The sequence below is a fragment of the Hemicordylus capensis genome, chromosome 5, assembly GCF_027244095.1.
Source record: "Hemicordylus capensis ecotype Gifberg chromosome 5, rHemCap1.1.pri, whole genome shotgun sequence".
Taxonomy (NCBI): domain Eukaryota; kingdom Metazoa; phylum Chordata; class Lepidosauria; order Squamata; family Cordylidae; genus Hemicordylus; species Hemicordylus capensis.
The window spans coordinates 124,971,010-124,994,787 of record NC_069661.1 but is presented as its reverse complement, the minus strand read 5'-3'; the positions used below and the strand labels follow the sequence as shown (position 1 = coordinate 124,994,787).

At 43.9% G+C, this 23,778-nt stretch overlaps 1 protein-coding gene across 2 annotated transcripts in view; it reads right to left on the bottom strand.

Moving 5' to 3' along the window:
* The window catches only part of ABLIM2 (actin binding LIM protein family member 2), a 71,224-nt gene extending 48,617 nt beyond the window's left edge, over positions 1-22,607 (bottom strand). Inside the window, exons 1-2 of one of the 2 annotated variants that reach the window (XR_008308154.1) lie at positions 10,383-10,522; positions 4,505-4,648 (exon numbers count right to left, since the gene is read on the bottom strand). Coding sequence is in view for 1 of the 2 variants with exons in the window: in XM_053253785.1 (XP_053109760.1) it covers positions 4,505-4,648; positions 22,044-22,059 (160 nt within the window). In the remaining variant the exon portion in view is untranslated. Of the gene's footprint in view, positions 1-4,504; positions 4,649-10,382; positions 10,523-22,043 lie in introns of those variants that run through there. The other variant, XM_053253785.1, reaches the window with a different exon arrangement.
* Positions 22,608-23,778: the final 1,171 nt, after the last annotated feature.

The following is a 23,778-nucleotide window of genomic DNA, read 5'->3' as shown; positions in this document are numbered from 1 at the left end:
AATAAAGGGGAAAACACACATTTTCTTCCTGCCACAAGGCTAATAGTTGGGAAGAGCGAGAGAAATTTAGATAGGGATAATCAGAAGATTACACTCCCTCTACAATCAAATCAGAGCACTTGATTTGATTGTAGCTTTGAAGGTTAAAAAAAGAAAGAAGAGAAAAAATGATAGGAGATCCTGCTCACAGATTTCCCAGATAGTGTCTAGTTGAGTCCTACATTTGCCTTTTGTGCCAAGCATGAGGTAATAGTTTGAGATGCTACTTCCAACCTGCCAGGATCAGCCTATTGGCTCTAATTATCCAGAACATAATTCCTTTTCAATTAAACCCACATATTTTGGGTTCATGTCAGCAATTAAGGGCTGCAAAACCACTTGGAAAAGGTTAATTTGGGGACTTCAGAAACTGAAGAGCTACCCAGGCACCTGAAGAAATCCAGGGAATTTATGCACTCAGAACTGACAGTGGAAGAGAACAAATAGCTATCATTGCATATCCAAATGATAAAGCATATCTATTGGCACTGATATGGCAGCCTACATTTGATAAAGCATATCTATTAGCATTGATATGGCAGCCTACATTCCATGTGTACAATGCAAGCAAGACGTAATACCTATAATTACTGTGAAGAGGCAGTGGTTTATGCCAGTACCACCCCACTTTGCCACATCCTTGGGTAAACCACAGCACTTCACTTCAGTTGTGGTCTTCTGGCTTGCACTCTCTATTTATCACCATGTACGCCTTCCTCTCAATCATTATCTAAACATAGCCATGTAAATATGAACCATATGTCTCCAGTTCAGTAAATGACTGCTGATCACTACCAGGCTTCTATACCACATTCTCCCGTTGCCATGGGATAACTAAAAATGATCTGGAGACACATGGAATCTTAAAACTGTCACACCCTGAGCAATGGAGTATAGAGTTCTTGGAAAGGAACATATCAGCAAACTGAGTTCAGGAAAGTTCAGGAAAACCAAACAAAAACTGCAGGCAAAGGAATGAAGTCAATGGTTGAAGAGTAAGAACAGGGGACCACAATTGTGTCTGGATTTCATAGTCAACCATTATTTCCTAGTAGCTGCAAAGCCCAATCCTAGCACAAAACATTCAACATCAGCTGCTGACAAACATTCCTGTCCATGAGAGATTAGGAAAGATGAGAACAGATGCACGGTATAATCAGCTGAGGTCTGACTGTTGCCATTATTCAGATCAAAGGGATGTGGGGAGCAGTGCCACCAGGAGCCTATTCCTAAAGCCTTATTGGAGTGATGATTATGCAGGCACTAGGGCTGGTGAAAACCTGAATCCCAGCAAGGCCATTGTCTGTATATCTGTAGAAAACAATGCTGGATTGCCCAAGAAAGGGATGGGGCCAAGGACATTTGTTGTAACCAGTCAATCAGGCCGTGTGTCATGGCCAGACTGGGGCTGTGGATGACCAAAATCTGAACTGAAGCCTGAATCAAGATGGGGGTATGTCATAATAGGGTTGCTGGAGCCCATTTCTGAAACTAGGAGGCTGAGCCTGAACACATGCCTGAAACGCAGCAGTCAGAAGGAACTGTTGACCAGACAAGGACAGAAGACCAGGCTCTTGGCAGGTATAACATGGCAATCCAGAGGTTTCATACTGCCTGCTAATCTCAGTAGCTGATGTTGCACATCAGAAGGCTCTGCCCTTGAGACTCCTGATTCAAGTGCTGGTCCCAAACATGAGCTTACCAGGCAGGGCTAATTCAATAATAAGGCCACATAAGTGGTTGTTTGGGATATCTAATTTTTCAGGCTGCCATTGTGATGGATTACTCCCCCAGCCCTATTCACATCCCATAGAGACAGAAAATCTCTGAGGTACAATCACCACTGCTGATTCCTGTTTGAATGCCATTGTATGCTGGGCAGTAGCATAATACAGAATGTCCTATTTATTTGAATTGCATTATTAACAAATATTAACAACCCATATTCTTTTGGGTACTGGAAGGATAGACACTCTAACTTAATTCTGTATTACAGAATGCATACATTCTGTGATCCTTTGAGGTGAAAGTGATTGGGGTGAGGTAGGCTTCCAATGTAGGATGTTTCAGTACTATTTAAGCACCCTGATTTTTGTCTGAAAGGCTGGCTAAAGTACATTCCATTAAAGAATAAGGAGGTGACAACTCTTTAAAAAAATATTTTAGAAAGCTGTTGTAAGCAACTATCTATTAGCAATAGCTCCCATCTGAAATGTAGTTGTAACCTCAGAATTACGTTAATCCAGGGATAACACTGGATTACATTACAAGATCGCCACAAACTACGCTCTCTCTCCCCCCCGCTCTGTATTTTAACATTTCCCCCTACAGACATACATTTGTAATGTTGCAATATTAACTATCTCTTATGTTATGCAACTTCTTTCAGCTTGAGCATTATGCCACCCTCAAACTGGCATATTAATCAAGCAGTCTGCTTTTAATGCTATTGAAATCAATGGGATGGCATTCAACGTAAATATGAGCCCACTTTAGACATAATAAAAAATAGGGATGCTGTACTTGCATATAACATCCTGAAAGTATGCAATGAAGCCCAGCATGCCCGCTAACCATGCATACAGTGTTTGTCTGCAGAGACAAATGCTGAAACCATGGACAGATTCTATCCATAATCAGAATGCTGGGACACCCCAGGCTCTCCATCATGGAAATAATCTGCCCACCGCAGACAACCGCTGTTACCATGGACAGCATGCACATGAGTCTTCTGAGTGCCTCAGTGCAGAGGAAGGATTTCAGGGTGTGCTATTGAGAGGCTACACACGAGTACAGTGTCACTGCTTTTAAAAGAAACAGTCTGAAGGCTATCTGAAGATAGACTCAGGCTGCATGTTCCCTTTACACAAGCACCTCCTTCTCCTTATGCACGTGGAAAGACATACATGAAGCAAACATGCAGAAATACTCTCTCCGTCATGAGCTGCACACATTTCAAAATTAAGTATTTTTTAAAGTAAAAGAAAATCATAATGCAGTGATAGTGACTGCAGTTTTAAAGCAAGCCAAATGCCAAAACTTTGCCCCTTAAAAACAGACAGCTTGAAGGATATTCAAATTTGAGAGTGGCATAGTGCTGAGCCTGGATGATTATTTAATGTTCCCTACATATAGTTGCCTCTTTCTTCTCCCACTTTTCCCTCAAAACTTGCTTCCCAGCCTCTTAGATGTGGGGAGCTGGAAGTAGAAGCAACCTAAGCTTTAAGAATGATTACTAGCCCAAGATCATTTAAAAAGGGATGACCAAAATATGGTTAACAAAACTGCTTATTAAAAAAATAATAATGTTTAGATTTGATTTATCAAATATAAGGTTGTTGTCCAAAGTTGTGATAAGGATCTTTTATTTAAATTCCTTTTTAAAGTTATATTTTTTAATTTTTAAAAATGTTTAAATGAAAGAAATTAAAAAAACAACCAACCCACAAACACCCTGGTTTAAGATATATGTTACAGAATCAATTTGCCATATTAAAGTACAACACAGGAAACAACAAGGCATTTAAATAGTATGCTTATTTTCAATGCCACTTTTGATTAACAGACCAAAAACAAGTAGCTGTATTGGACCATGAGAACCAAGTTCACGTTCAGCATTGTAAAAAGATATTATTGGTAAAATATCATCTTTATCAGGACTAACCTATTTTAACAATGCCATATGAAGGTGTAAGTTACACATAACTTTTTTCATATTTAGGACTGCCTCCTTTGGGGGGCTCCTACTTCTGTCTCAAAACCCTGATGAAGCTGAAGCTTTTCTTGGCAAGGAGTTAAGTAGTAGGAAAAGTGTCACCTAACAACTTTCTGTGCATCAGGCCGATGACACAGAAGCAAGGTCAATGAAAATGTGGTGACCCTAAATCTGAGGAGGCAGTCAGAGTTAGATTTCCTGGAGCATTCCCAGGTGGGGCTTTTAGCTTGCATCTCCACTGGAATGGAGCGGGTGCATTCATGAACAGATTTACCCCAAAGTCCATACAACATATCAAATCCATACATGATTTGAGATTTTTCCTGCATACTGTAGCCTAGCCCAATTTATGTTCGGGGTAAAAAAATCCATTTTGCATTGAGTATCCGATATGCCCCGAACTCACTGTAATGGCTTGCAATAAAGCCCACTGTCTGGGAAAGCTCCTGGAGAAAGCAGAAAACAGTTGAAAACCTTCTTGTCACTTCCCTGCTTTTCAAAGCAGCCAGTTTAAAAAAAAAGGGGGGGGGGAGATCCTAATCACTGAATTCCTCATCAGGCCTAGTTTGGCCCATATACTTTGTTTATTTACTGTTTGTTTTCCCTTGTGTAAACCTTTGCTCCGTATTTGTTTCAGGGAAGCTCTGGTCCTTTGTGAACAGAAGTGTATCAGAGAAGGTGGAAAAGCCCTCCTTTTAGCCACTGTTTATTCATGCATTTGTCACACAAATTATAAACACAAATATGTACCTTTGCAAACAAAACACTTGATATGAAAATATTTCTTCTGCACTCTTAGCACTTCTCCTTTGCATGGATTTCCACAGTTGTGGCAGAGGATTCCAGCACCAGATTGCTTCTCCAAATGGCTGTGCACAGCCTGTGGTTGAGAAGCTATAAAAAGAGAAGTAGTCTTTAATAAAATCATAGAATAGACAAAATAATGCAAAAAAGAAGAAAAAGAAGTAGTCTGCTTTCACTGGTAAGCCCTACCAACACAATTGTGTGATGCAATCATATTAATGATTTTCAGATCACATGAAAGTGCAGGCAATTAAGCCTATCTACCTTGGTTGGTGGAGGGACTATTAGAACTGCAGACTATGACTGCATTAAGATGATCATCTAAACTATGGCTTAGAAGATTATCGCAAATGAGCCACTGGACTCACTTACTGCCTCTCCCCTCTCTTCTGTGCAGAAGGAAAGAAGGTTTTTGCTTTCAGTTTGGTATGTACAAATTCAGGAAAATGCAGTTTTCCTAATTCTAGGAAACCAAATTCATGCACAACCACAACTGCAAAGCTTGCATTCTCCTGTTGTATGCAGGAAGAGAAGTAGTACATGAGCCTGAGGTTTGTCACGGCTCACTTGTGATCATCTAAATTTGTGATAAACTAGTTTAGATTATTGTCTGAACCAGAATTATGACTACACTCAGATGCTCTTCTTCCAATCACCCATGAAATCCTCACTTTTAACAACTGAATATCTGTCATTGTTTTGTCCATTCACCCATTTTTGAGAGATCCTTCTGAAACTCTTTACAACATGCTATAGATTTTATTCTCCTTAAATACTTCAACCCAAACCCATGCATTATATGCAGTTGCATGTACATTTCCTCCCATTTTTGTTAACGAGAACAAACTCCAGAAGGCTGTAACCTTGGAGCATCAGTGTGTTGGGGTGCTGCATAACTCTTTGTTGCCAAAGAACCATGTTTGGGGTAGCGCATAAAGCACAACCTCCTTCTGATGTACTAATAACATGGGACTATGGGATCTCTATGGGAACCTCTCAACTCATGGGTTGGCACGGGGTGGTCATTAAGCACAAACTGAGAATGGCAGCATGCCTTCAGGTTGAAGAGTCTGCAAAACAGAACTGGATGCAACCATCCCCATCAAAAGCCAATTGCTAAGGGAGGAGACACTCCCACTCAGAGATAACTGGCAGAATGCACCTCAGAAGTAACACAGAAATGGTTGTTTCTCACCCCATTAAAGCTGATGAATCGACCAGTGCAGATAAGGGAGGAAGCGCATAAACAAATAAAATACATGGATCTTTGTACCTGGAGACAGCAGTCTTGAGATTGTAAGCAAACATTGCCTTATTATCCTCACACAGCCACATTTGCATAGTTTGCTCTCACCTTTTGTCCAGAAGGACCCATCTAAAGTGACCATCTAGCAATAGACACTTTTGTTATGCAAAGAAACTCCTTGTCCTACAGGGTGGAATGGCCACCTGATTGAATCAATTGTTTCCTTAGGGCACATTTGGCCATCTATTAGCCATACATGAGCCACATGGCTCAGAGCTGTAGAGAAGCCCAGACTCTGTTTGGATCCTGCAATCCTATTGACTCTCACACGCTGCAAGCTGTGGCTGCTGCCCCTTGCTCTTCATCCCCACTTCATCCTATGCCTTACCCTTAAGGAGGCACCTTTACCCGGCCATCGTGCAATCAACACGCCCAGGAAGGCTAGTTAATACTAAGCTCTCGCCTCTCCCTAAATTATCTTGCCACTTTTCCGTGCTTCCTTACCAACTTTCCAGACAATTTTTATTGCAAGCCTCTAAGTAGGCTCTTATTCAGGACTTTAGCCAAATTATTGCAAGACTCTCATTCAGAACACTAGCCAAATTATTGAATTACCTAACCAAACTCTCTTTTTGCCTTCTGTAACTCCCCATTCTTACCCTTAATAAAATTGTACCTATATTTCCTCATTCTTTCCAATACACCAGAACTGCTAAATTGATACTGTGTCAGAACTGCACCCCAAATCCAAGCTAATTTCCCCCACTTTAGCCCAAAAGCATAGCTGGAGCGCCTAGCCAATCACTCCAGGGCAGTTTTGGCAATATCTTTTCTCCTCAAGTCATTTACCATTCAAAACTTTTTTTCCCTTTCTTGGGAGAAAATATATAGGGGGATCTGTTTCTTGTGGGGCCATTTTAAAGCAGAAACATAGTGTGTAGGGAAAGGGTTATATGCCTCCAATCTGTAGGGAAAGGGTAAAAGAAATAAATAAGAAAATAAAATAAAATAAAATAAATAGTTGTGTGCAACTGTGTGGTCTGTGGGCATCACCAGCAGATGTGAGCCCCTCACTTTTAGTAGCAGCAGAACAGTGATTATCATAAACAAAGCATGAAGAACAAAATTCAGAAAGACATGTTCCTACCAAAGGCTTGCAACCTAATATTGACATAAAGTAGATTAGACTGTATCACCAAAAAGTCACTGTTACAAAACACTGGATATTACAATTGATTTTTGTGCGTAGTTACATAAAAACAGAATGCTGAAATTTTTACAGAGAAAAGCAAAAGAAATAAGAATAGCATAAATAAGAGGAAAGAAATTGGCTGCTTCTGTTTGTGATTTTGAAACCAATCACAATTTATCACTGCTTACAATCATATACCAGTTTGATATTCTGGCTGGTTCATAAACGGTGATTTGATTTGAACACAGCACAATTTACCAGGTTCATATGCCACAACAAACTGGTTTGTTTTAAATCAAGAACAGAAATAGCTCCATTCATGCAAGAAGAGGGACGAGCGCACAACTCTGAGGTTCATGCCATTAAACCATGATTAATGTCATGTTAAACTATGATTTACTCATCTGCACTTGGCCAAAATATACTAGTGAGATGTAAAGAGAATAAAGCCCCAGATGGAATGAAAAAGAAAAGTCAAGAAAATATAAAATAGCAGCAGCAAACAATGGTGATGTTCTGGCCCTTCCATAGTTTCCAGGTAGCTCAAGGGGGATGACTGGCTGTTATTTGAACAGAACAGGCCCCATCCCTTCCTGCAACTCCTAAATGACAGAACTCAGGGAGTGACCAATACTACCCACTCCTATTTAGGACAGAGAGGGCTTTTAAAAATACATGAGCAGAGCAGCATAGCTCCATGGCAGATGCCTACTGGTGGATGCCACTTTAGCTGACATGGTAGACCCCCCCCCCCACACACACCATGAGTCAGTTGAAGCAACAGTCCTAGGAGCAAGTGTCCCACTCCCTGATTGGGGTGCACCTCCCTGTTGCCACCTTTTCTTCCCAGTCACACCTGCACCCTTGTTGGCCCCACCCCCTGCCTTCTTTGCCATCCCAGGTGCTCCCTGCTGCTCTCCCCGCCCCCCCACCCACCCATGGCAAGCTCAGGTGCTGGGCCATCCTGCCACAGCTGGTTGTTTACAAAGTGTGAGGCAGCGTGGAGCATATCTCCAGACTCCAGAAGTGCTGCCTGGCTTTTCCTTTGCTGTGGTAACACTAGCTCTCTCCTTCTCACCTGTCTCTTCCCTCCAGCACCAAACTTGTTTGGAGACAAAGCTGACAGGTTTAATGCTTGGTGGGGAGACAGAGCCAGCAACTCCTCTTCAGCAACACAGCAATGAAGACACAGGAGCAGGAGCTGATGTTAGTGCAGCAGAGGAGAGGCCAGCCAGCATTGCCAGAGGCAAGCTGTGGTTGCCACTGCAGGGAGCGGGGGAAGAAGAGTGGTGGATGGCACCTGGGCCAGTAGAAGAAGTATGGGTGGGGCCAGCAAGAAGGTGCAGGGCAGTTTGTTGCCATTCACCTCAGGCAGCGAACAAAACCGAGCAGACGCTGATGGGAGAAGCACCTGCTAGTACAACTGCAACAACTAAAGCAGCAGCAGACAGAGATTGGGCTGTTTCTGAATACCACTAAAAGACTAATCACTAACTACTGTCTTCTTTCTGGGCTATTTTCCAGGAAAGAGAATAAACTTGCAGCCACTGCCTATCAAGTGTTATAACTTCATACGATTTCAGTACCTTGATCTATGTTCAGGAGGACTTTTAAAAATTTATTTGGTTTTATTGTTTGTAGAAGAAGTTTGATTGTCTTCTCTTCTACATTTGTTTTAATCTCATGCTGGTCGCTGACCAAAATTAAGAGATTTGTAGATTTGCATACAATTATTCAAAATAAACGAGTCCTCCTCCATGCAACACTGAAGCAAGAGGCTGAAGTGATGAACTTCTTCAACTAATTTGATTTTTAAAAAATTCTACCACTGCACAATGAACAAAATTTCAGATGTGATTTTCTTATGATATGAAGTAGTATTAATATAACTTGACATGAGAGCAGAAACCTTGAACACTGAAGGGGGGAAAGGGCATCAATAATTTGCTATGATTATTACTGATTACTGACCATGGGAGCATAATGCTGTCTTAGAGATACTTCTGTCGATGTACTGAAGACACACAACACAAAGCAGTTATGTCAAATTACAAAATAAATTCTCAGAAATGACAGAAAAGTACAGGTGAACCCTGTTATCTGCAGGGGTCAGTGTTCCCTCTAAGGCGTGCATGTGAACTCACACGCTTTTTAAAATGTCCGCTCAGTTAATTATAGATCCCACTCAGGTTAAATCAGGAAGGCCCCACTCTGAATGCATGTGCACAGACAATGCCTTCATACTGTCACCCAGAACAAAACTTATTCTGCACACAGATGAAAAAGAGAGAGAGAGAGAGAACACTGGCAGGGGTCCTGTTCTCCTCTGCAAGAGCGGACAACAGAACTGCAGATAGCAAGTCAATGAATCTCAGGGGGATTGGGTTCCCAGAGGCTCCGAAAACGGTAGAAAATGCCCTAAGAAGTGCTCCAAAAGTACCCTACCATGCTCTGGGTGTCCAGCAATGAACCCCCCCGCACAAAGTCCCAAATTTGGGGTGTGTGCGTGTGTGTGAAAAATCATGGTATTTTTTTGTTTTGAACAATGAGTCAAAAAATGGCTCCTCTCCTCAAAATGGTGACCAGAAATGACCTTGGAGGTCATTTCTAGCCACCCTGAAACCCACGGATATGTGAAACTAATCCTTTGATAACCACTTTTTTTGTGTATGCCAAGGTTGAGTGTCATGTTCTATCTGCAAGTGGCAAGGTTCACCTATAACTATCCATGCAGAGGCAATTCTTAAATTCCTAGAAGTACTGAACAGTTACTGAAAGAAAATACAGTCCCAATACACAGCTGTTAAAAAGCAAGTACTAAACACTGACAATACACAAAGAGATACAGGTGGCTCTCGTTATCCACAATCCCAGCACCCGCAGTTTCATGTATATTGTGATCGGGCAATACAGACCCGCAGTTTTAAAAATAGGCAAAATTTGCCTATCTACAGTTCCTGGGTGGCTGGAAATTACTTCCAGAGTCATTTCTGGCCATCATTTTGCTGCACAGAGACATTTCGTGGTTCTTTTAAAGATATACATATTCCACCCCCAAAGAATTTTTGAAAACATTCTCAAAAATGGGAGGATTTGCAGATCAGGTGGGGGGGCTTTTCTGGAGATACTGTGCTTTATATTCCCTTTATTTCTGCTTTTTGGGACCTGTTTTAGGCTCAGGGAACCTAACCCCGGGCCCCGCCCCAATTCCCACAGATTCAAGGTCTCATTATTCATGGTTTTGTTATCCATGGTTGTAGGCTGTAACAGAACTCATGTGAATAACCAGGGCCACCTATATTGCTTATAGAAAAATAAAAAATGAGAAGTAAACTATTTCAATTCTGCAGCTTCAAGTGGAAGATTAAGATTAAACAACACTGTACCTGCATTTTCTGGCATTTTGCAATTAATTAAGCCTTCAACAATGGTTTCATTTTGATCAACAACAAAAAATGCTACCAATTGCCTTCAAATAGCAAGAAACAATCCATTACATAGCAAGTTGCTAGACGTCTTACAGCACCAGAGTAAAACAGCTGCAGTGCTCTGACACAGGAGCTTCTGCCTCACAGTGGGGACACATGACACTTGCAACTCCCACACACCAACAGGATTATAGTCAAGGTTTACTGTCATGCAAAAATAGCCTGAGTAAAATTCAAACATGCCCTTCTACCTGTGGACAGCCACATAAGTCAACCCAGGTCATCATCCTATAAATGGCATATATATTTTCCTACGCATTGCTAGAGGAGATAAGAGGGATCACTGCTTCTTGGAAACAAGACATGCTCACTCTTGAGATTTAAACCCTTTTGAACTAACTTCTGCTTGAGGTCATGTTACTTTCATAATTCTTCTGACTTCAAAAACAAAAGCTAGGGTAGAAAGTTGCAAAGCTCCTTGTGGAAGTCAGCATTCTGTGCCTTCAACCCTATTTTGCCTTCTTGTATACAACTATAACATCTCAAAGGAACATATACCTATACCAATAAGAACATAAAAACAGCTTTGGTTCAGACCAAAAGTCCATCTAGCTTAGCATTTTGTTTCTGATGGCAAACAACTAGGTGTGTCGCGAAGTTCACAAACTGTGCATGTGATCAGGGATGCTCAGCCTCAGCTCTCCAGGAGATGTTGGCCGACCAACTCCTATAATCCCTGACTATTGACTACTGTGGCGGGGGTTATGGGAATTGCAGTCCCAAAGAAACTGGAGGACCGAATAGCCCTGATGTAGGCCATGGTCATTCCCTATTGTTTGACACTAGCAGCTGGTACAGAATGCATTTCTAGGCATATACTCCCAAGAATGCATTAGGGATGAGTGACCAGGTTTGATGTTGAATGTGTTCGATGTCAAACTGATTTGGTTTGACTGTTCGGGTTTGACCCGACCACCCCGTTTGGTCCAAAGATTTTTTAAAATTATTATTTTTAATTACACTTACCCCCTCTGGGGGAGTTGTTCAAGGTGGTGGTGGTGGTGGTGGGAGGTCTGCAGAGGTTCCCCTCCTCCTGCCGGCCTCCCTTTTGCCATAATTCAGTCATTTAGCAGCTCTTCGGCCACTCATTGGCCTTTCCCCCACAGTGCAGTGTTCCATTTTGGAGGCTGCTGCGCCTGCACAATGGACCTCTGCGTGGCCTGGTTGCACAGGTGCAGTGGCCTCCAAAATGACCACTGTGCTGAGGGGGAAAGGGTGACAAGTGGCCAAACGATGGCAGAAGGGAGGCTGGCGGTGGGAGGAGGAACCAGTGTTCTCTAATTTCTTTCATCTGTGTGCGGAATGAGTTTTGTTCTGGGTGGCAGTATCAAGGCTGTGTGTGCGCACATGCATTCAGATGGGGCCTTCCTGATTCAAACTGAATGAGATCTAAAATTAACGGAATGGATATAAAAAAAACTTGTGAGCACACACACGTGTGCACGCCTTAAAGGAAACACTGGGGGGGAAACATCCATGGACACCCCCCCCCCGCCACGAACATTTCCCCTGGAGGGGATAAGTGTAATAAAAATTAATTAATTATTTAAAAAGCAAAAACAAAAAACAAAACCCTGGACCGGGGGGGGGGGTTTGAGGGGGTGCCGGATGCATGATACTCGCAAAGTTGATAAAAACTGATGCTTAAAAAAATATTTTTTATAATCAGATTTTTAAATTTTAAATTTGATTTGAATTTTTAAAAACCATTCATAAAAAAGAACCTGTGTCAAAGATACATGAATATTAATCATGACTTCTAATTATATTCTATGAACATGTTAAGAGCAGTAAATGAGGATGAAATATAACAGACTTGAACAATCCTATTCTGCAAGTGGTGTACATGCAGCACACACACTCTCTCTCTCTCTCACGCACACACACACTCAACCCCTTGGCCCCCTGCTCTAAAAGTGCAATGACAAAGGTGGTCAATAAATTAATACAGGATCTGTGGGGAGGGGGGAATGGAGTAGACCTGAGCAAGGAGGAATCTGGATATAAATGCAAGGGATAGGGTAGGAAGAGAGAGTAAAAATAAAAGTAAGCAAAACTTATTCATGCAACCCCAAGGAAACCTTTTTGGAATGTATTCCCCATTGTAGAAGGGAAACACCTTACACATGCAGGCTGTAAAAGAGACCCCATTTGGGAAATGCAAACAGTGCAACAAAAATAGTTAAGGCCTGGTTGCCCGAATGAAACACCATTATGAGAAGCGTGTACCTAACAATAGTGTGTACATACATCTATGAATATGTATTAAACTTATCTTAGACAACAATGTAATTTTACTAGAAAATTATGATTAAAATAGAATCTTCCGGACTAGTGATTTAAAATAGAGTCTTCCTGTGAAGAGATTTAAATCAAATCAACCCCGGATACTTCAGAGCATTATAACTTTATACTCACTTTTATTTATCTATTTACTTACATTTATATCCTGCCCTTCCTTCAAGGAGCCCATACTAGTGAGAAATGGTTTGTCCCATTTGCTTAGGAGCAAACTACATGTTACATAGGAGTGCTGAGGTTCAATCTCCCATATTTTAACTAGATGAAATTATGGGCCACTGCCAATTTCCTTAAAGTAGTACTTGAATCCATTTCTCCACTCCCATTGTTTCAAAATTCCACACCAGCTGTTTGTCCTACAGGGAAATTGGGTTGAAAACCCCCACACATTGATGCTCTGAAGAAACTGGCAGTTCCCTGCAACTCCTCCTCGGTTAAACCAAACAAAAACAGCCACAACCAAACAACCAGTGCCTCCGCACCTTCCCTGCTGCTCCTTCACGTCTTGCCTTTCTCTCTCATGCTGCAGGTGCAGGCAGGGGGTGGAGCAACTCGGACTCATCAAGATGACGATGACGGTGAGTGGGTGGGAGGGTGCAAGCCTGCAGGCCAATATTATTAGACAGATAGACGCTGGGACTAAATGGGGTCTATCCAGAAGCCTGGGCTTAAGTGGATCATGTAGATCCTTATTGAAATGTGCCTTTGCATGCATGCAGGTAATGCACTGTGTGTATGTGTATATATGTGTGTGTGTGTATTCCTTTTCAACCGGTGCTGGCCAAACACAGTGCGGTGACGGCGTGGCTGCCCGCTTGAGCCAGTTCCCAGGAGTGTTGCCCAACCTTCCCAGGAGTATGGAAAGACCAGTGTGCCCTGAGAGGAAGGCAAGAAGGGATGCACCCAGGCCAGGGAGCTCTTGTCCTCAGCTCCTGAAAAGACCAACAGCCTGAGACAACGTTTATTAACATTCTGTAATTTGCTTCTTTTAATATTGTAAACCATTTTGGGTGCCTTTGTCAAGGCAGAAAGGTGGTATAAAAATGTAGTAAAAAAATAAATTTAACAGGAAGTGCTGTGCCTCTAAGGCCGCCCTTAGAGGCACAGCACTTCCTGTTAAATTTATTTTTTTACAGCAGCAGAACTGTAAGCAGCATTTTTACCCCACTCAGAATGCACCAATGGTCCCATAGGGGCCATGATTGTTAAACCCTGGAATGTACCAGGAGCCATCTTACATTGATGACATTGTGTAATTCCCCAATGCAATCTGTGAAGAAAACATGACTGGCAGGAGATAGCCACCAGGAAAAGCCGCAGCACTTTAAAAGCTGTTTCCACCACTCACAGAGACATAGAATGTTCAGTTAAGGCAAGGGGGTTACTTGCTGCTGCTGCCTGCAATAAAGGTAACCTGTCCCCCACCCTTTCAGTAACATTTGTTGAAACTTTCAGTAATGTTTGTGCCACCCACAGCTGCTCCTTCCCCATCAAAACTAAAAATCTCACTCAGATGAAATTTATTTGGATTAGCACTGCTTCATTAGGACTAATCAAAGTGACACAAGGTCTCAGGAAGCAGAACACAAAGGAGCAGGAAGCTTTCAAATACTCCAGAACTCTACTTCTGACTAGATGTTAAGCAAAGAAAATGTCAGGGGACGAGAGTGAGCAGCTGGACATGGTGTAAGAGCTCCAAAGCCTGCAGTTTAAAGTTTAAGATATAGTGCCAGGGGAGATATGCAGACTTCATCTGCCTCACTAGGAGAAAAATGCTGCATTCATGATACACTAAGACAGTGATCTTCACTGTTTATCAAGAGGGAACCACTTTGGCAATTAAAAAAAAAAAAAACCCTCAACAAAACTTCAATACAAAAGCCATTTCCCACTGTGCTTTTTCTTGTGCTTTCTGTACAGCACTGCACTTTTTCTCAGTGGTGGGAGAGCCCCTCTGACAAAAGTTATGGGAAGGGCCACACTTCGCTCACACTGTGCATGGCATCCAGGATGGTGTGGAGGCTCAATAGGGTGTCATTTCCCTTAAAGGAATTGTCTTCCCCCACTCACTATCAATGGGCAAAACTGCACTACATGGTGGGAATGGTAATCTCTGCATGGTACCAAGAGGACTGTGCAGAGTATTCAGTTTTGGCCAAAGCTTCACACAGCCAGGCCCTGCAAACAATTAATCAGGGAACAACACTTAAGGCTGATGGTGGGGGGGGGGCGCACTGGTCCTTGGGCCTTATAATGAAGATGACTGCACTAAGAGCTTCTGTGGCAAAAGAACCAATAATGCCTGTTCTCCCAATTTTAGAGCATGCGTCTAGCAGTTAATCAGTTCTGTCTCCAGCAGATGCAGCCTCCTACCTATCCAGGAAGAAACACATGGATATTGTGAGCAAGCTCTCCTTTATCTATGGCTACACTTAGGTAAAGAAAAAAACAAAAACAACAAAAGCCCAATAAAATAAATAGATACATTCTTTTATTTCCTTATCCTTTATTATCTTTACATTTGGTAGTGATGTCTGACTGCCAAGCCAAAAGTTGCAGAACGTGAGCAAGAGATGGTGAGAGTTGGTCTTTAGTGGTCATTGTTGCCAAAGAAGTATAAAGGGGAAGCATCCATGTTGTGTGTTGCTTTGTTCTGAAAAAGTTATAGTTTAAGATTATATTTTTCAACATTATTTGCATAACCATTTAGATTTTCCAGTGTTCAGCTTCAGAAAATTGAGTTAAAGATTAAACAGGAAACATTTCACCAAATGCTAATGATGAAAAGACTACAGAATATTATACATAAAACATGATAAAAAGTTCCTGCACAAGTTCTATTTTCTAGAAGCTGCACTATTCCACAGGTGCAATCTACCCTTACTAGAACAGAAATGCATCTTCTGTTCCATCATTGCATAGCCAAATGTTTGGAAGATTAACTTATATTGCAGATATGAGCCACAGTATCTTGTGGTGTTGCTTTATTAGGACAGTGCTCAGTGTGTTATTTATTTATCCTCTCTAATAAAAGGCTTGGTGTCTGTCCGTGGACGGACACCAAGCGTGTGTCCGTGCCTCCCTTGGCTGTTCTGAGCATGCGCGGAGCGCATGCTCAGAACAGTCCGAGGGAGACACGACCGCCAGCACCCGGCGGCCATGTTGAGTGGCCAGAAGTGGCCGCCGCGAAAAAGCCAGGGAAGAGGCGGCGGGGGAGATTGGCCGAGGTGGCGGCAGAGCCGCCGCCTCGGCTGGAGGAGACGGAGACCGGGACGGGGAGACGGGGGACGGGGAAGCCGGCCGAGGTGGCGGCGGAGCCGCCGAGGACGGGCAGCTTGAACACTATGGAGCCCTAGCCCGGCCCCAAAATTGCCCTTGCCCAAATGCTTCCCGCCTCGGCCACTGCCACCCGCTCTCCCGCCCTCCCAGCTGCCCAAATTCTCCTTCCCCGCTCCCCCCCCCAATGATTAAGGGCCAAAATGGCCCAGGAGAATGCCTCCGCGGCCGCCGCCACGGCCGCCAACCGCCCTCCCAGCTGCCCGAGACCTCCTTACCTGAAGCAGCCCGCATCAGTCGGGCAAACTAAAAGCAGTTTATGCGAAGAAGAAAGGAGCTCCCCAACAGAGCTCCTCTCTGTGCTAAGCCTCTTCCCGAACTGGTGCTTTGGGCGCAAAGGACGCCTATTACGTCCTTTGCGTCCATAGCAGCAGTTTGGGCATTGGCTTAGCACAGAGAGGAGCTCTGTTCGGGAGCTCCTCTCTTCTTCGCATAAACTGCTTTTAGTTCGCCCGACTGTCGCGGGCTGCTTCGGGTAAGGAGGTCTCGGGCAGCTGGGAGGGCGGGGGGGGGCAAAGGCCAGAGGGAGTGGGGCGGGGGGGGGAACTCTCCCCTACTAGCGCCCGTTATTACAACGGGCCTGAAAACATACTAGTTTAACATATTTTTATATCACCCAAAACTTATGTCTCTGGGCGGTTTACAACAAAAAACAACAGAAAAGTTAAAACATCAGTTAAAAGAAATAATGACAACAGAGAAATTAAAACATTGGTTACAATAAATGACAGCAAAAAGTTAGAACATTTAAAACCTTAAAACAATATTTTAAAACAATGTTGAAACTATTAAAATAGTATTTAATTAAAAGCCTGGGTAAACAGATGTGTCTTTAAAGATTTTTTTTTAAATTGTCAGAGATGGGGAGGCTCTTATTTCAGCAGGGAGCTTTGGGGCATTAACAGAGAAGGCCAGTCCCCATGTGGCCACCAGACAAGCTGGTGGCAACTGGAAACAAACCTCTCCGGATGATCTCAATGGGGCTCATAATGAAGAAGACATTCTCTTAAATACCCAGGACCTAAGCCAATTAGAGCTTTATAGGTTATAACCAGCACCTTGTATTTTGCCCGGAAACTTATCAGCAGCCAGTGTCGCTCTTTCAATACAAGAGTAATATGGTCTCTCCGAGATGATGCAGAGACCAACCTTGCTGCCACATTCTGAACCAGAATGTTAGACACTTATTTGCTGGTACGGCAAGTTTTAGGTTTTAAGTGACAATGGGAAGTTTACGGACAATAATTCATGTGAAACCAAAGGTATTCTGAATTGTAATTATCTAGCAGATTCCCATGTGCTCGTGTATAAAATGTTTTATAATACAGCAAGCTGCCACTCTGGTGGCACTTATTTCAGCAAACCCTAAAAGTAATTTTGTGGATTTAAGTCACGCCTAATCATCAAGCCGACCATCTGTATAGGGATTACTGGTGTTGCAATAGAGCAGGACATTTAAAATGTAAAACTGTCACAGAACCATTTTAATTGTTTTGATGAATTCTACTGCAAGTATTAAAGTCCCTTAGATTTGGCCTGTCATTAGCAGGGCGGTCCCTTTTAATAACATGGGTGCCTGCCAAAATAATTGATGCCAGATGTGCACCTTACTTTTAGTATAAAAAACAGCAGCACAGTAATGCTGCCATATTTAAAAGTGGTTTCACCAGCCACATTAAATAACTCCATATGGTAAAATGGTGTTAATCTCTAATGAAAACATCTGCATTGTTAATATTTTGCTTTTATAACAGATATCAGGAATTCCTCTTGGAGGATCAGATGCTCCCTCCCTTACATTGGCTTTGTGTGTTCATTAATGCATGCAATCTATTCTTCCTTCTCTACAAATCAAAGGTCTTCTAATGAAGGATAATGAAAATCTCCAGAATATACATGCTGATGAGTTTTACATAAAGCAAGGAGAAGAAAAACTCTAGCAAAGGGTGCAAAACTCCTAAAACGACTGGTACAAAACTACTAAAACTACTGGTCAGAATAACGATGCTGCATTTGTTCTCATCTCCAGGCTTTCTGCTGATGAGCAAACATGTACTTTCTTTGATGGAGGCACCATTACTGTAGCAGAGTTGAAACAAATATGATTCAGCACCTCAACACACAATAGCCCTTGTCAGCATCCTAATCCATTCCAGCAGAAGAAATAATGACAAATCTGCAGTCCATACTGAGGAAGACGTGGGGAATGCTGGAGCAGGCAATGAACACCTGCCAGTTTACATAACAAAACATAGCTTATCTTGGGATCTATTGATATAAACAGTTGCCTACACAGAAAGGGGAGCATACAAATTATTTCTGCCTTTGTGAGTAAAAACAAATGTTTAATAACTGCTGCTTAGAATAGAATTAATTCACATTCACTGCACTACTGTCTGTCAGAGCCTGATCTATCTGTTGTATTTATACACTATGGTTTAATTGTGCACCTCCCTCTGTCTTTTTGCTTGGCCTAGGAAAGGGCTACATAACTTTGAGCCTCCAGCTGTTTTTGGACCACCACTCCCATCATTCCCAGCCACAATGGCCAATAGTCAGGGATGATGAGAACTGTAGTACGACATCTGCAGGAGGGCCGAAGTTATGCAGCTCTGGCCTAGGAGAAACCCTGCTGCAGGCCTGTAATAAAAGGAAGAGCCCTGTCAGGGAGCTGTATGTGATTGCTTCATTAAATAGAGCTTACGCTATTAATACCTGTGTGAAGCCTGAAATCAGTAGTCAAGGTTCGACAAACACTACATTGGCCAAATTCACTATGGGTTGTTGTGACAAGAATATGTCAGCACAAACCTTGGACATGTGTGCTTCCCATCAACTTCTTCCTACATAACTGGAGGAGACTGAAAGTTTCCTCTTGCAGTTTTGAACAAACCACAGTTGCCCATATTCTGATAGAATAGGAAACTATGGTATTTTCAAACTATGATGGAGGCTTTCAATCTCTCCTCAAATGCAAGGAAGGAAGGAACACACAAACCCAAGGATCACCCAGGTACATTCTCATCACAATGGTCACGCCGGCATGTGTTGCAACATCTAAATGAACCCATGGTGTCAAGAGGCAATGTTTCCACACAGATTAGTGAAAGAAATATACCTCCTGTGGATTTTATAACAAGAAATCTTATAGAGAACTGGAATAGATGGAATGTGATCATTTTTGTAGGACCAGAGACAGCTAAGCAATTTGCCGCACAAAAAGGTTTCAAATTTTCCAGTTTGTATTGGTCCAAAGGGAAAGAATATCTAAGGAACATAGATTAAAGAGGCAGAGAGAAAAGTGCAGAAAGTACGTGTCTATTTGTGACCTCCCACAGCACTAAGAGAAATGTCTCCACTCAGAGAAAATATTTCTGTGAAAGACATGAGGGCCCTACTGAAATAACAGAGGAGTGTGTAACTCGGTGCCTTTGCAGAGAAGAATGATATGTTTAAGAATAGAATTCTGTGGGATCCAATTCAAGGCTAATACAAGAAAAATTGCTCATGGGAGAATAGATTAATTATAGACAAAGTGATCCTAGCAAGAACTCATGAAGCATCAAAAGAGTGCTTACTGTACCCTATAATGCACACATTATAAAAACAAAGAAAAGGCACAAGCCATCAGTCACAAAGAAATGTGCACAGTAAACACAAGAAGTCTGCATGTTTGCAACAGATGCACACTGTATCAATCTTATCTTTAATCACTTGGGTGGTCGCCATCAGTGACCTGTAATTTATATATGGGTGAGGAAGATCAGAAGGGATTGTTTATTTCTTGTGGGATGGGGAGCCTGTGCCTCTGCAGATAACAGTGACTGAAGCAACAATAATGTTCTCAGCAGCCAGTTTGTGCCAGTTGCCACATTCTATCCTCTAGAACAGGCTTCCCCAACCTGCAGGCCTCCAGATGTTGCTGAACTACAACTCCCAGCATCCCTAGACACAATTTATTGTGGCTGGGTATGCTGGGAGTTGTATTTCAGCAACATCTGGAGGCCCGCAGGTTGGGGAAGCCTGCTCTAGAATACACCAGGAAATAACCCTACATCTTTGTCATAGGGTCATTATATGTAGGCAACAGCACCTCCCAAGCTCCAGACATCCAGAGGTGGCTGGTGGATACTTTTCTTGTTTAAAAAGATACAAGAGTCCCATTACATTCAGCCCATCCCTCCAGAGTTCAATGCCCCCTTGATGACACAACCAACTTGTCAACAGAAACCTTGGTAGCAGCATGACACCCACAGAATATGCTATACTCAGGAACAGTTGAAGAAAATTACTCAAAGTAGTCCAATTGAAATTAAGGAACAAGTTAGGCAATGCTTGGTACTTTGAATAATTTCCCTCATCATTTAGCCCCCACCCCTTTGCACTTAAGCATAATAAGACTTGAAGAAAAAAGCCAAACGCTGGCCCTTGTAAATTAAAGGACTATGTTGCAGGACATGTAATGGCAGAGATGCAAGCAACTCCTGCAGGTTAAAACCAAACTGATCAGCCATTTGGTTGGGGGAAGGTGAGGGGGCTGAATCTAATCTCCTTTTCCTGCTCCCAAACAGCAGCTCTACAGAATTTTAATATTTTTGAAATAAATGCAGGTAATGCAATGGCAGCAGTGAGACCAGGAAATCCAAGTCAAGGCAGGTCCCTGCCAAATATCTTATGGATCACTCTAACAGGTGAATCAACAGCATTTTGCCAGTCCACATACAGAAGGCTGCTGCTGCAACAACTAGATCCAAAGGCGTGTGCGTGTGTGTGTGTGTGTGTGTGTGTGTGTGGGATAACCATAAACCAATTCTTATAAAAAGATGGGAGGTCAACAGGGAAAAACAAGTGGGATGCAAAGGTCTGGCAATGATGTTGTCTGGAATAACTGGATGAATGACATCAATTTTGGAGAAAGGGGCTAACTTGGAAGCATTTTCTTGTGGAAACTCTCATTCACAGCCATGGTTATCCATCTCCCCCCCCCCCACCACCACACTGTATTTTAATGCTAACACCACACTTGCTATCAGTTCTGTTCCAAGCCAACCATGGGTAGGCAGAACACACATTCAGGGCTCTCCTTAAAATAGAACATCCAGTCATCTAAATTGCTTCAAATGAAACGTTGCACTGATCTGTGTTGATCTGAAGAAGACATACAGTCATATTAAAAGCTTTAAACAAGCAAGGAGTGGAGAGCTGAAACCCGAGGATTTCTGTTCCTACCAACGGCAGGGATTGGCCTGCCACAGCAGCGTACACTCTTGGCTTGACCCACATTTCAGCTGCTGCAGTCGAAGCAAGGAGACAGTCTCCTCCTTTGCAGAAATTATCCCTTCTGCGGGTCGTTAAGAAGCCTGGTCCCATTTGGGCGCTGGCCAGTTGAACCGCCCGGTGACAGCGTCAGCCCATGCCTCTTTCTTCCTGCATCAACTCTGCTGCAATACTATCGGAACCTAAGTCTGAGTAGCGCAAAGGAGGGAGGCTCGCCTCAGCATCATGCCAAGGATGCTCCCCGCCTGGGCCAGAAACAGGGGCGACGGCTTCTCCGTGGCCCTCCAGACAGAGTGCGGCCCATCACTCCCGGGCAGCACCATCTTGCCCAGCTTGGAATTGAGCGATGGCGACAGTAGGTTAGGTTAGGTTTGGTTTGGGAAGGGAGGAAGAGCTGCAGCAGCTTCCCTGGCTCCATCCCTGCCAACAAGCAGACGCATTGTAACCTGACTCCAGGCAGCGGTTACGGGCAAGCCACAAGGCGCTTCTTTCAAGTGCCTTCAGAAATATGCCGGGCAGGCGAAGCAGCGCTATCTGGGGACTGAATGGGACCGGCGGCAACTGCAGCCCTTGCCCCTGCTCAGCAATCAGTCTCGTCGCCGCCGCCGCCACCTAGCCCGTGAGCCGCCTCCCCGCGCTACTTACCTGTTCCGGTACTCATTTTGCGTCGCTGCTTCTGTCTGCAGCCACGGATGCCTCGCTGCTGCTGCTGCTACTGCTGCTGCCACCGCCGCCCCTGGCCCTAGCTCGGGCTGGCGGGCGAGGCATCCCCCGGGCACCTGTTACGCGGTCGAGAAGCTCCCTTCCCCGAGGCTCAGCCTTGGCGCTTCTCGGCCGCAGCTCTCCGTGCAGTGGGGAGGGGGCGACGGTCTCCTGCGCACTTCTCCTCCTTCTCCCGCCGGTTGGCTACGCTAAGCCAGACGCTTTGGCGCGGCGGCTTGGAGCTCTCTGTCTGTGGATCCTTGGCGCACGGAAGGCGGGGCGTGCTCAGGGGAGCGGAGGCTGCCGGGCGGGCACGCAACTACATCCCCCTGGATGCTTTGCAGTGGCAGTCAGCCGCTTTCCGAGCTCGACAGAGATGAGGGGACGGATCCGACAAACAACCAACCAGCCGCTCTCTGGAGCCCTGCCAGGCTCGCCTGCCGAAAAACGCTGCAGTAGCCGAGCCGTCGCCACCTCTCGCTCTAGCCGTCTTAAGCGTCGCGGAGGGGCCTTTAAGACAGTCAGATGTATAAATGCACCAACACAGGTATTTAGGCTCTTGGAGATCGAGCTAGAGCGTTTCTAGAACATTCCTAGCATTCCGTCCCACTCTCCAATAAATGTTGGAGGGATGACCAAAAGAGAAGCCAGGCCAGGAGGAGGCTATGCAGACTCCAGGATCACCAGAGACAGGGAACTGGTTTAGTCCCCACCCAAACGGTTGACCAAACTCATCGAGTGTTTCTTACACGTGCGTGGCTGGCGTTCATTTCGATGGAGAAAAGGCGCTGCACTTGCAAGGAAGGAAGAACGTTATGGGGCGGCAAATCCTGCCTTCTCTCCCAGATACTAGTTTGAGTACGTGGTCAGCAGGGTAAGGAGGAAATGTGTTTCTTTGCACAGACAGTGCCGACTGCACCTATACCAGTCTGCCCCTGCACGCACTTTACCCTTCATCAAAATGGGCATTTTGCGGGAGAGGGGAAAAAAAGTCATTCTGTGTAGCACAGTATGGCGCTTTTAAAAAAATATTGGGCCATTTCGGACATTATGCCCGCCTGCCTAGCCCGCAATCAGGGAAGCACACTCCCGCTTCTGGCACACCTTCCCTTGTTCTTCTAATTACGTGGGGGTGGGGTCATCCGAACCGCTTCTTCATACGCCATCTAAATATTTTAGGCTAAGCAGGAAGGCTTAGTTCTTCAGAGAACCTCCTGCAGCCCAATTCAGACCATATTTTGAAGTGCCATTTGTTCAACTGTCATAGAGCCTGGTCCCAGTAGCCTTGCGAGATAAGACTATGGCCAACTGACCAAAAGGAACAAGTCTGGCCTTGTCCTGATGCCTTTAACAGCAGCTGGGTGTAAAGCAGGGATCCTAGGAACACTGGAAGCTGCCATATACTGAGTCAGACCATAGGTCCATCTAGCTCAGTACACAGACTGGCAGCAGCTTCTCCAAGGTTGCAGGCAGGAATCTCTCTCAGCCTGTGTGGAAAAAATGGAGCCTTGCCATGTACCAGAAAGCGGTTTACATCCGGACTTACCTGATACCCACGGTGCATAACCTGGCAGTAGTCTATCCTCCCCCGCTCGATCTCCTTTGGAGAGTTGAAAGCCAGATCTTCCGTCTAGTATGGCACACAGCGTCCTTCCCTTTGGCCCGTGCAGTAGCATTT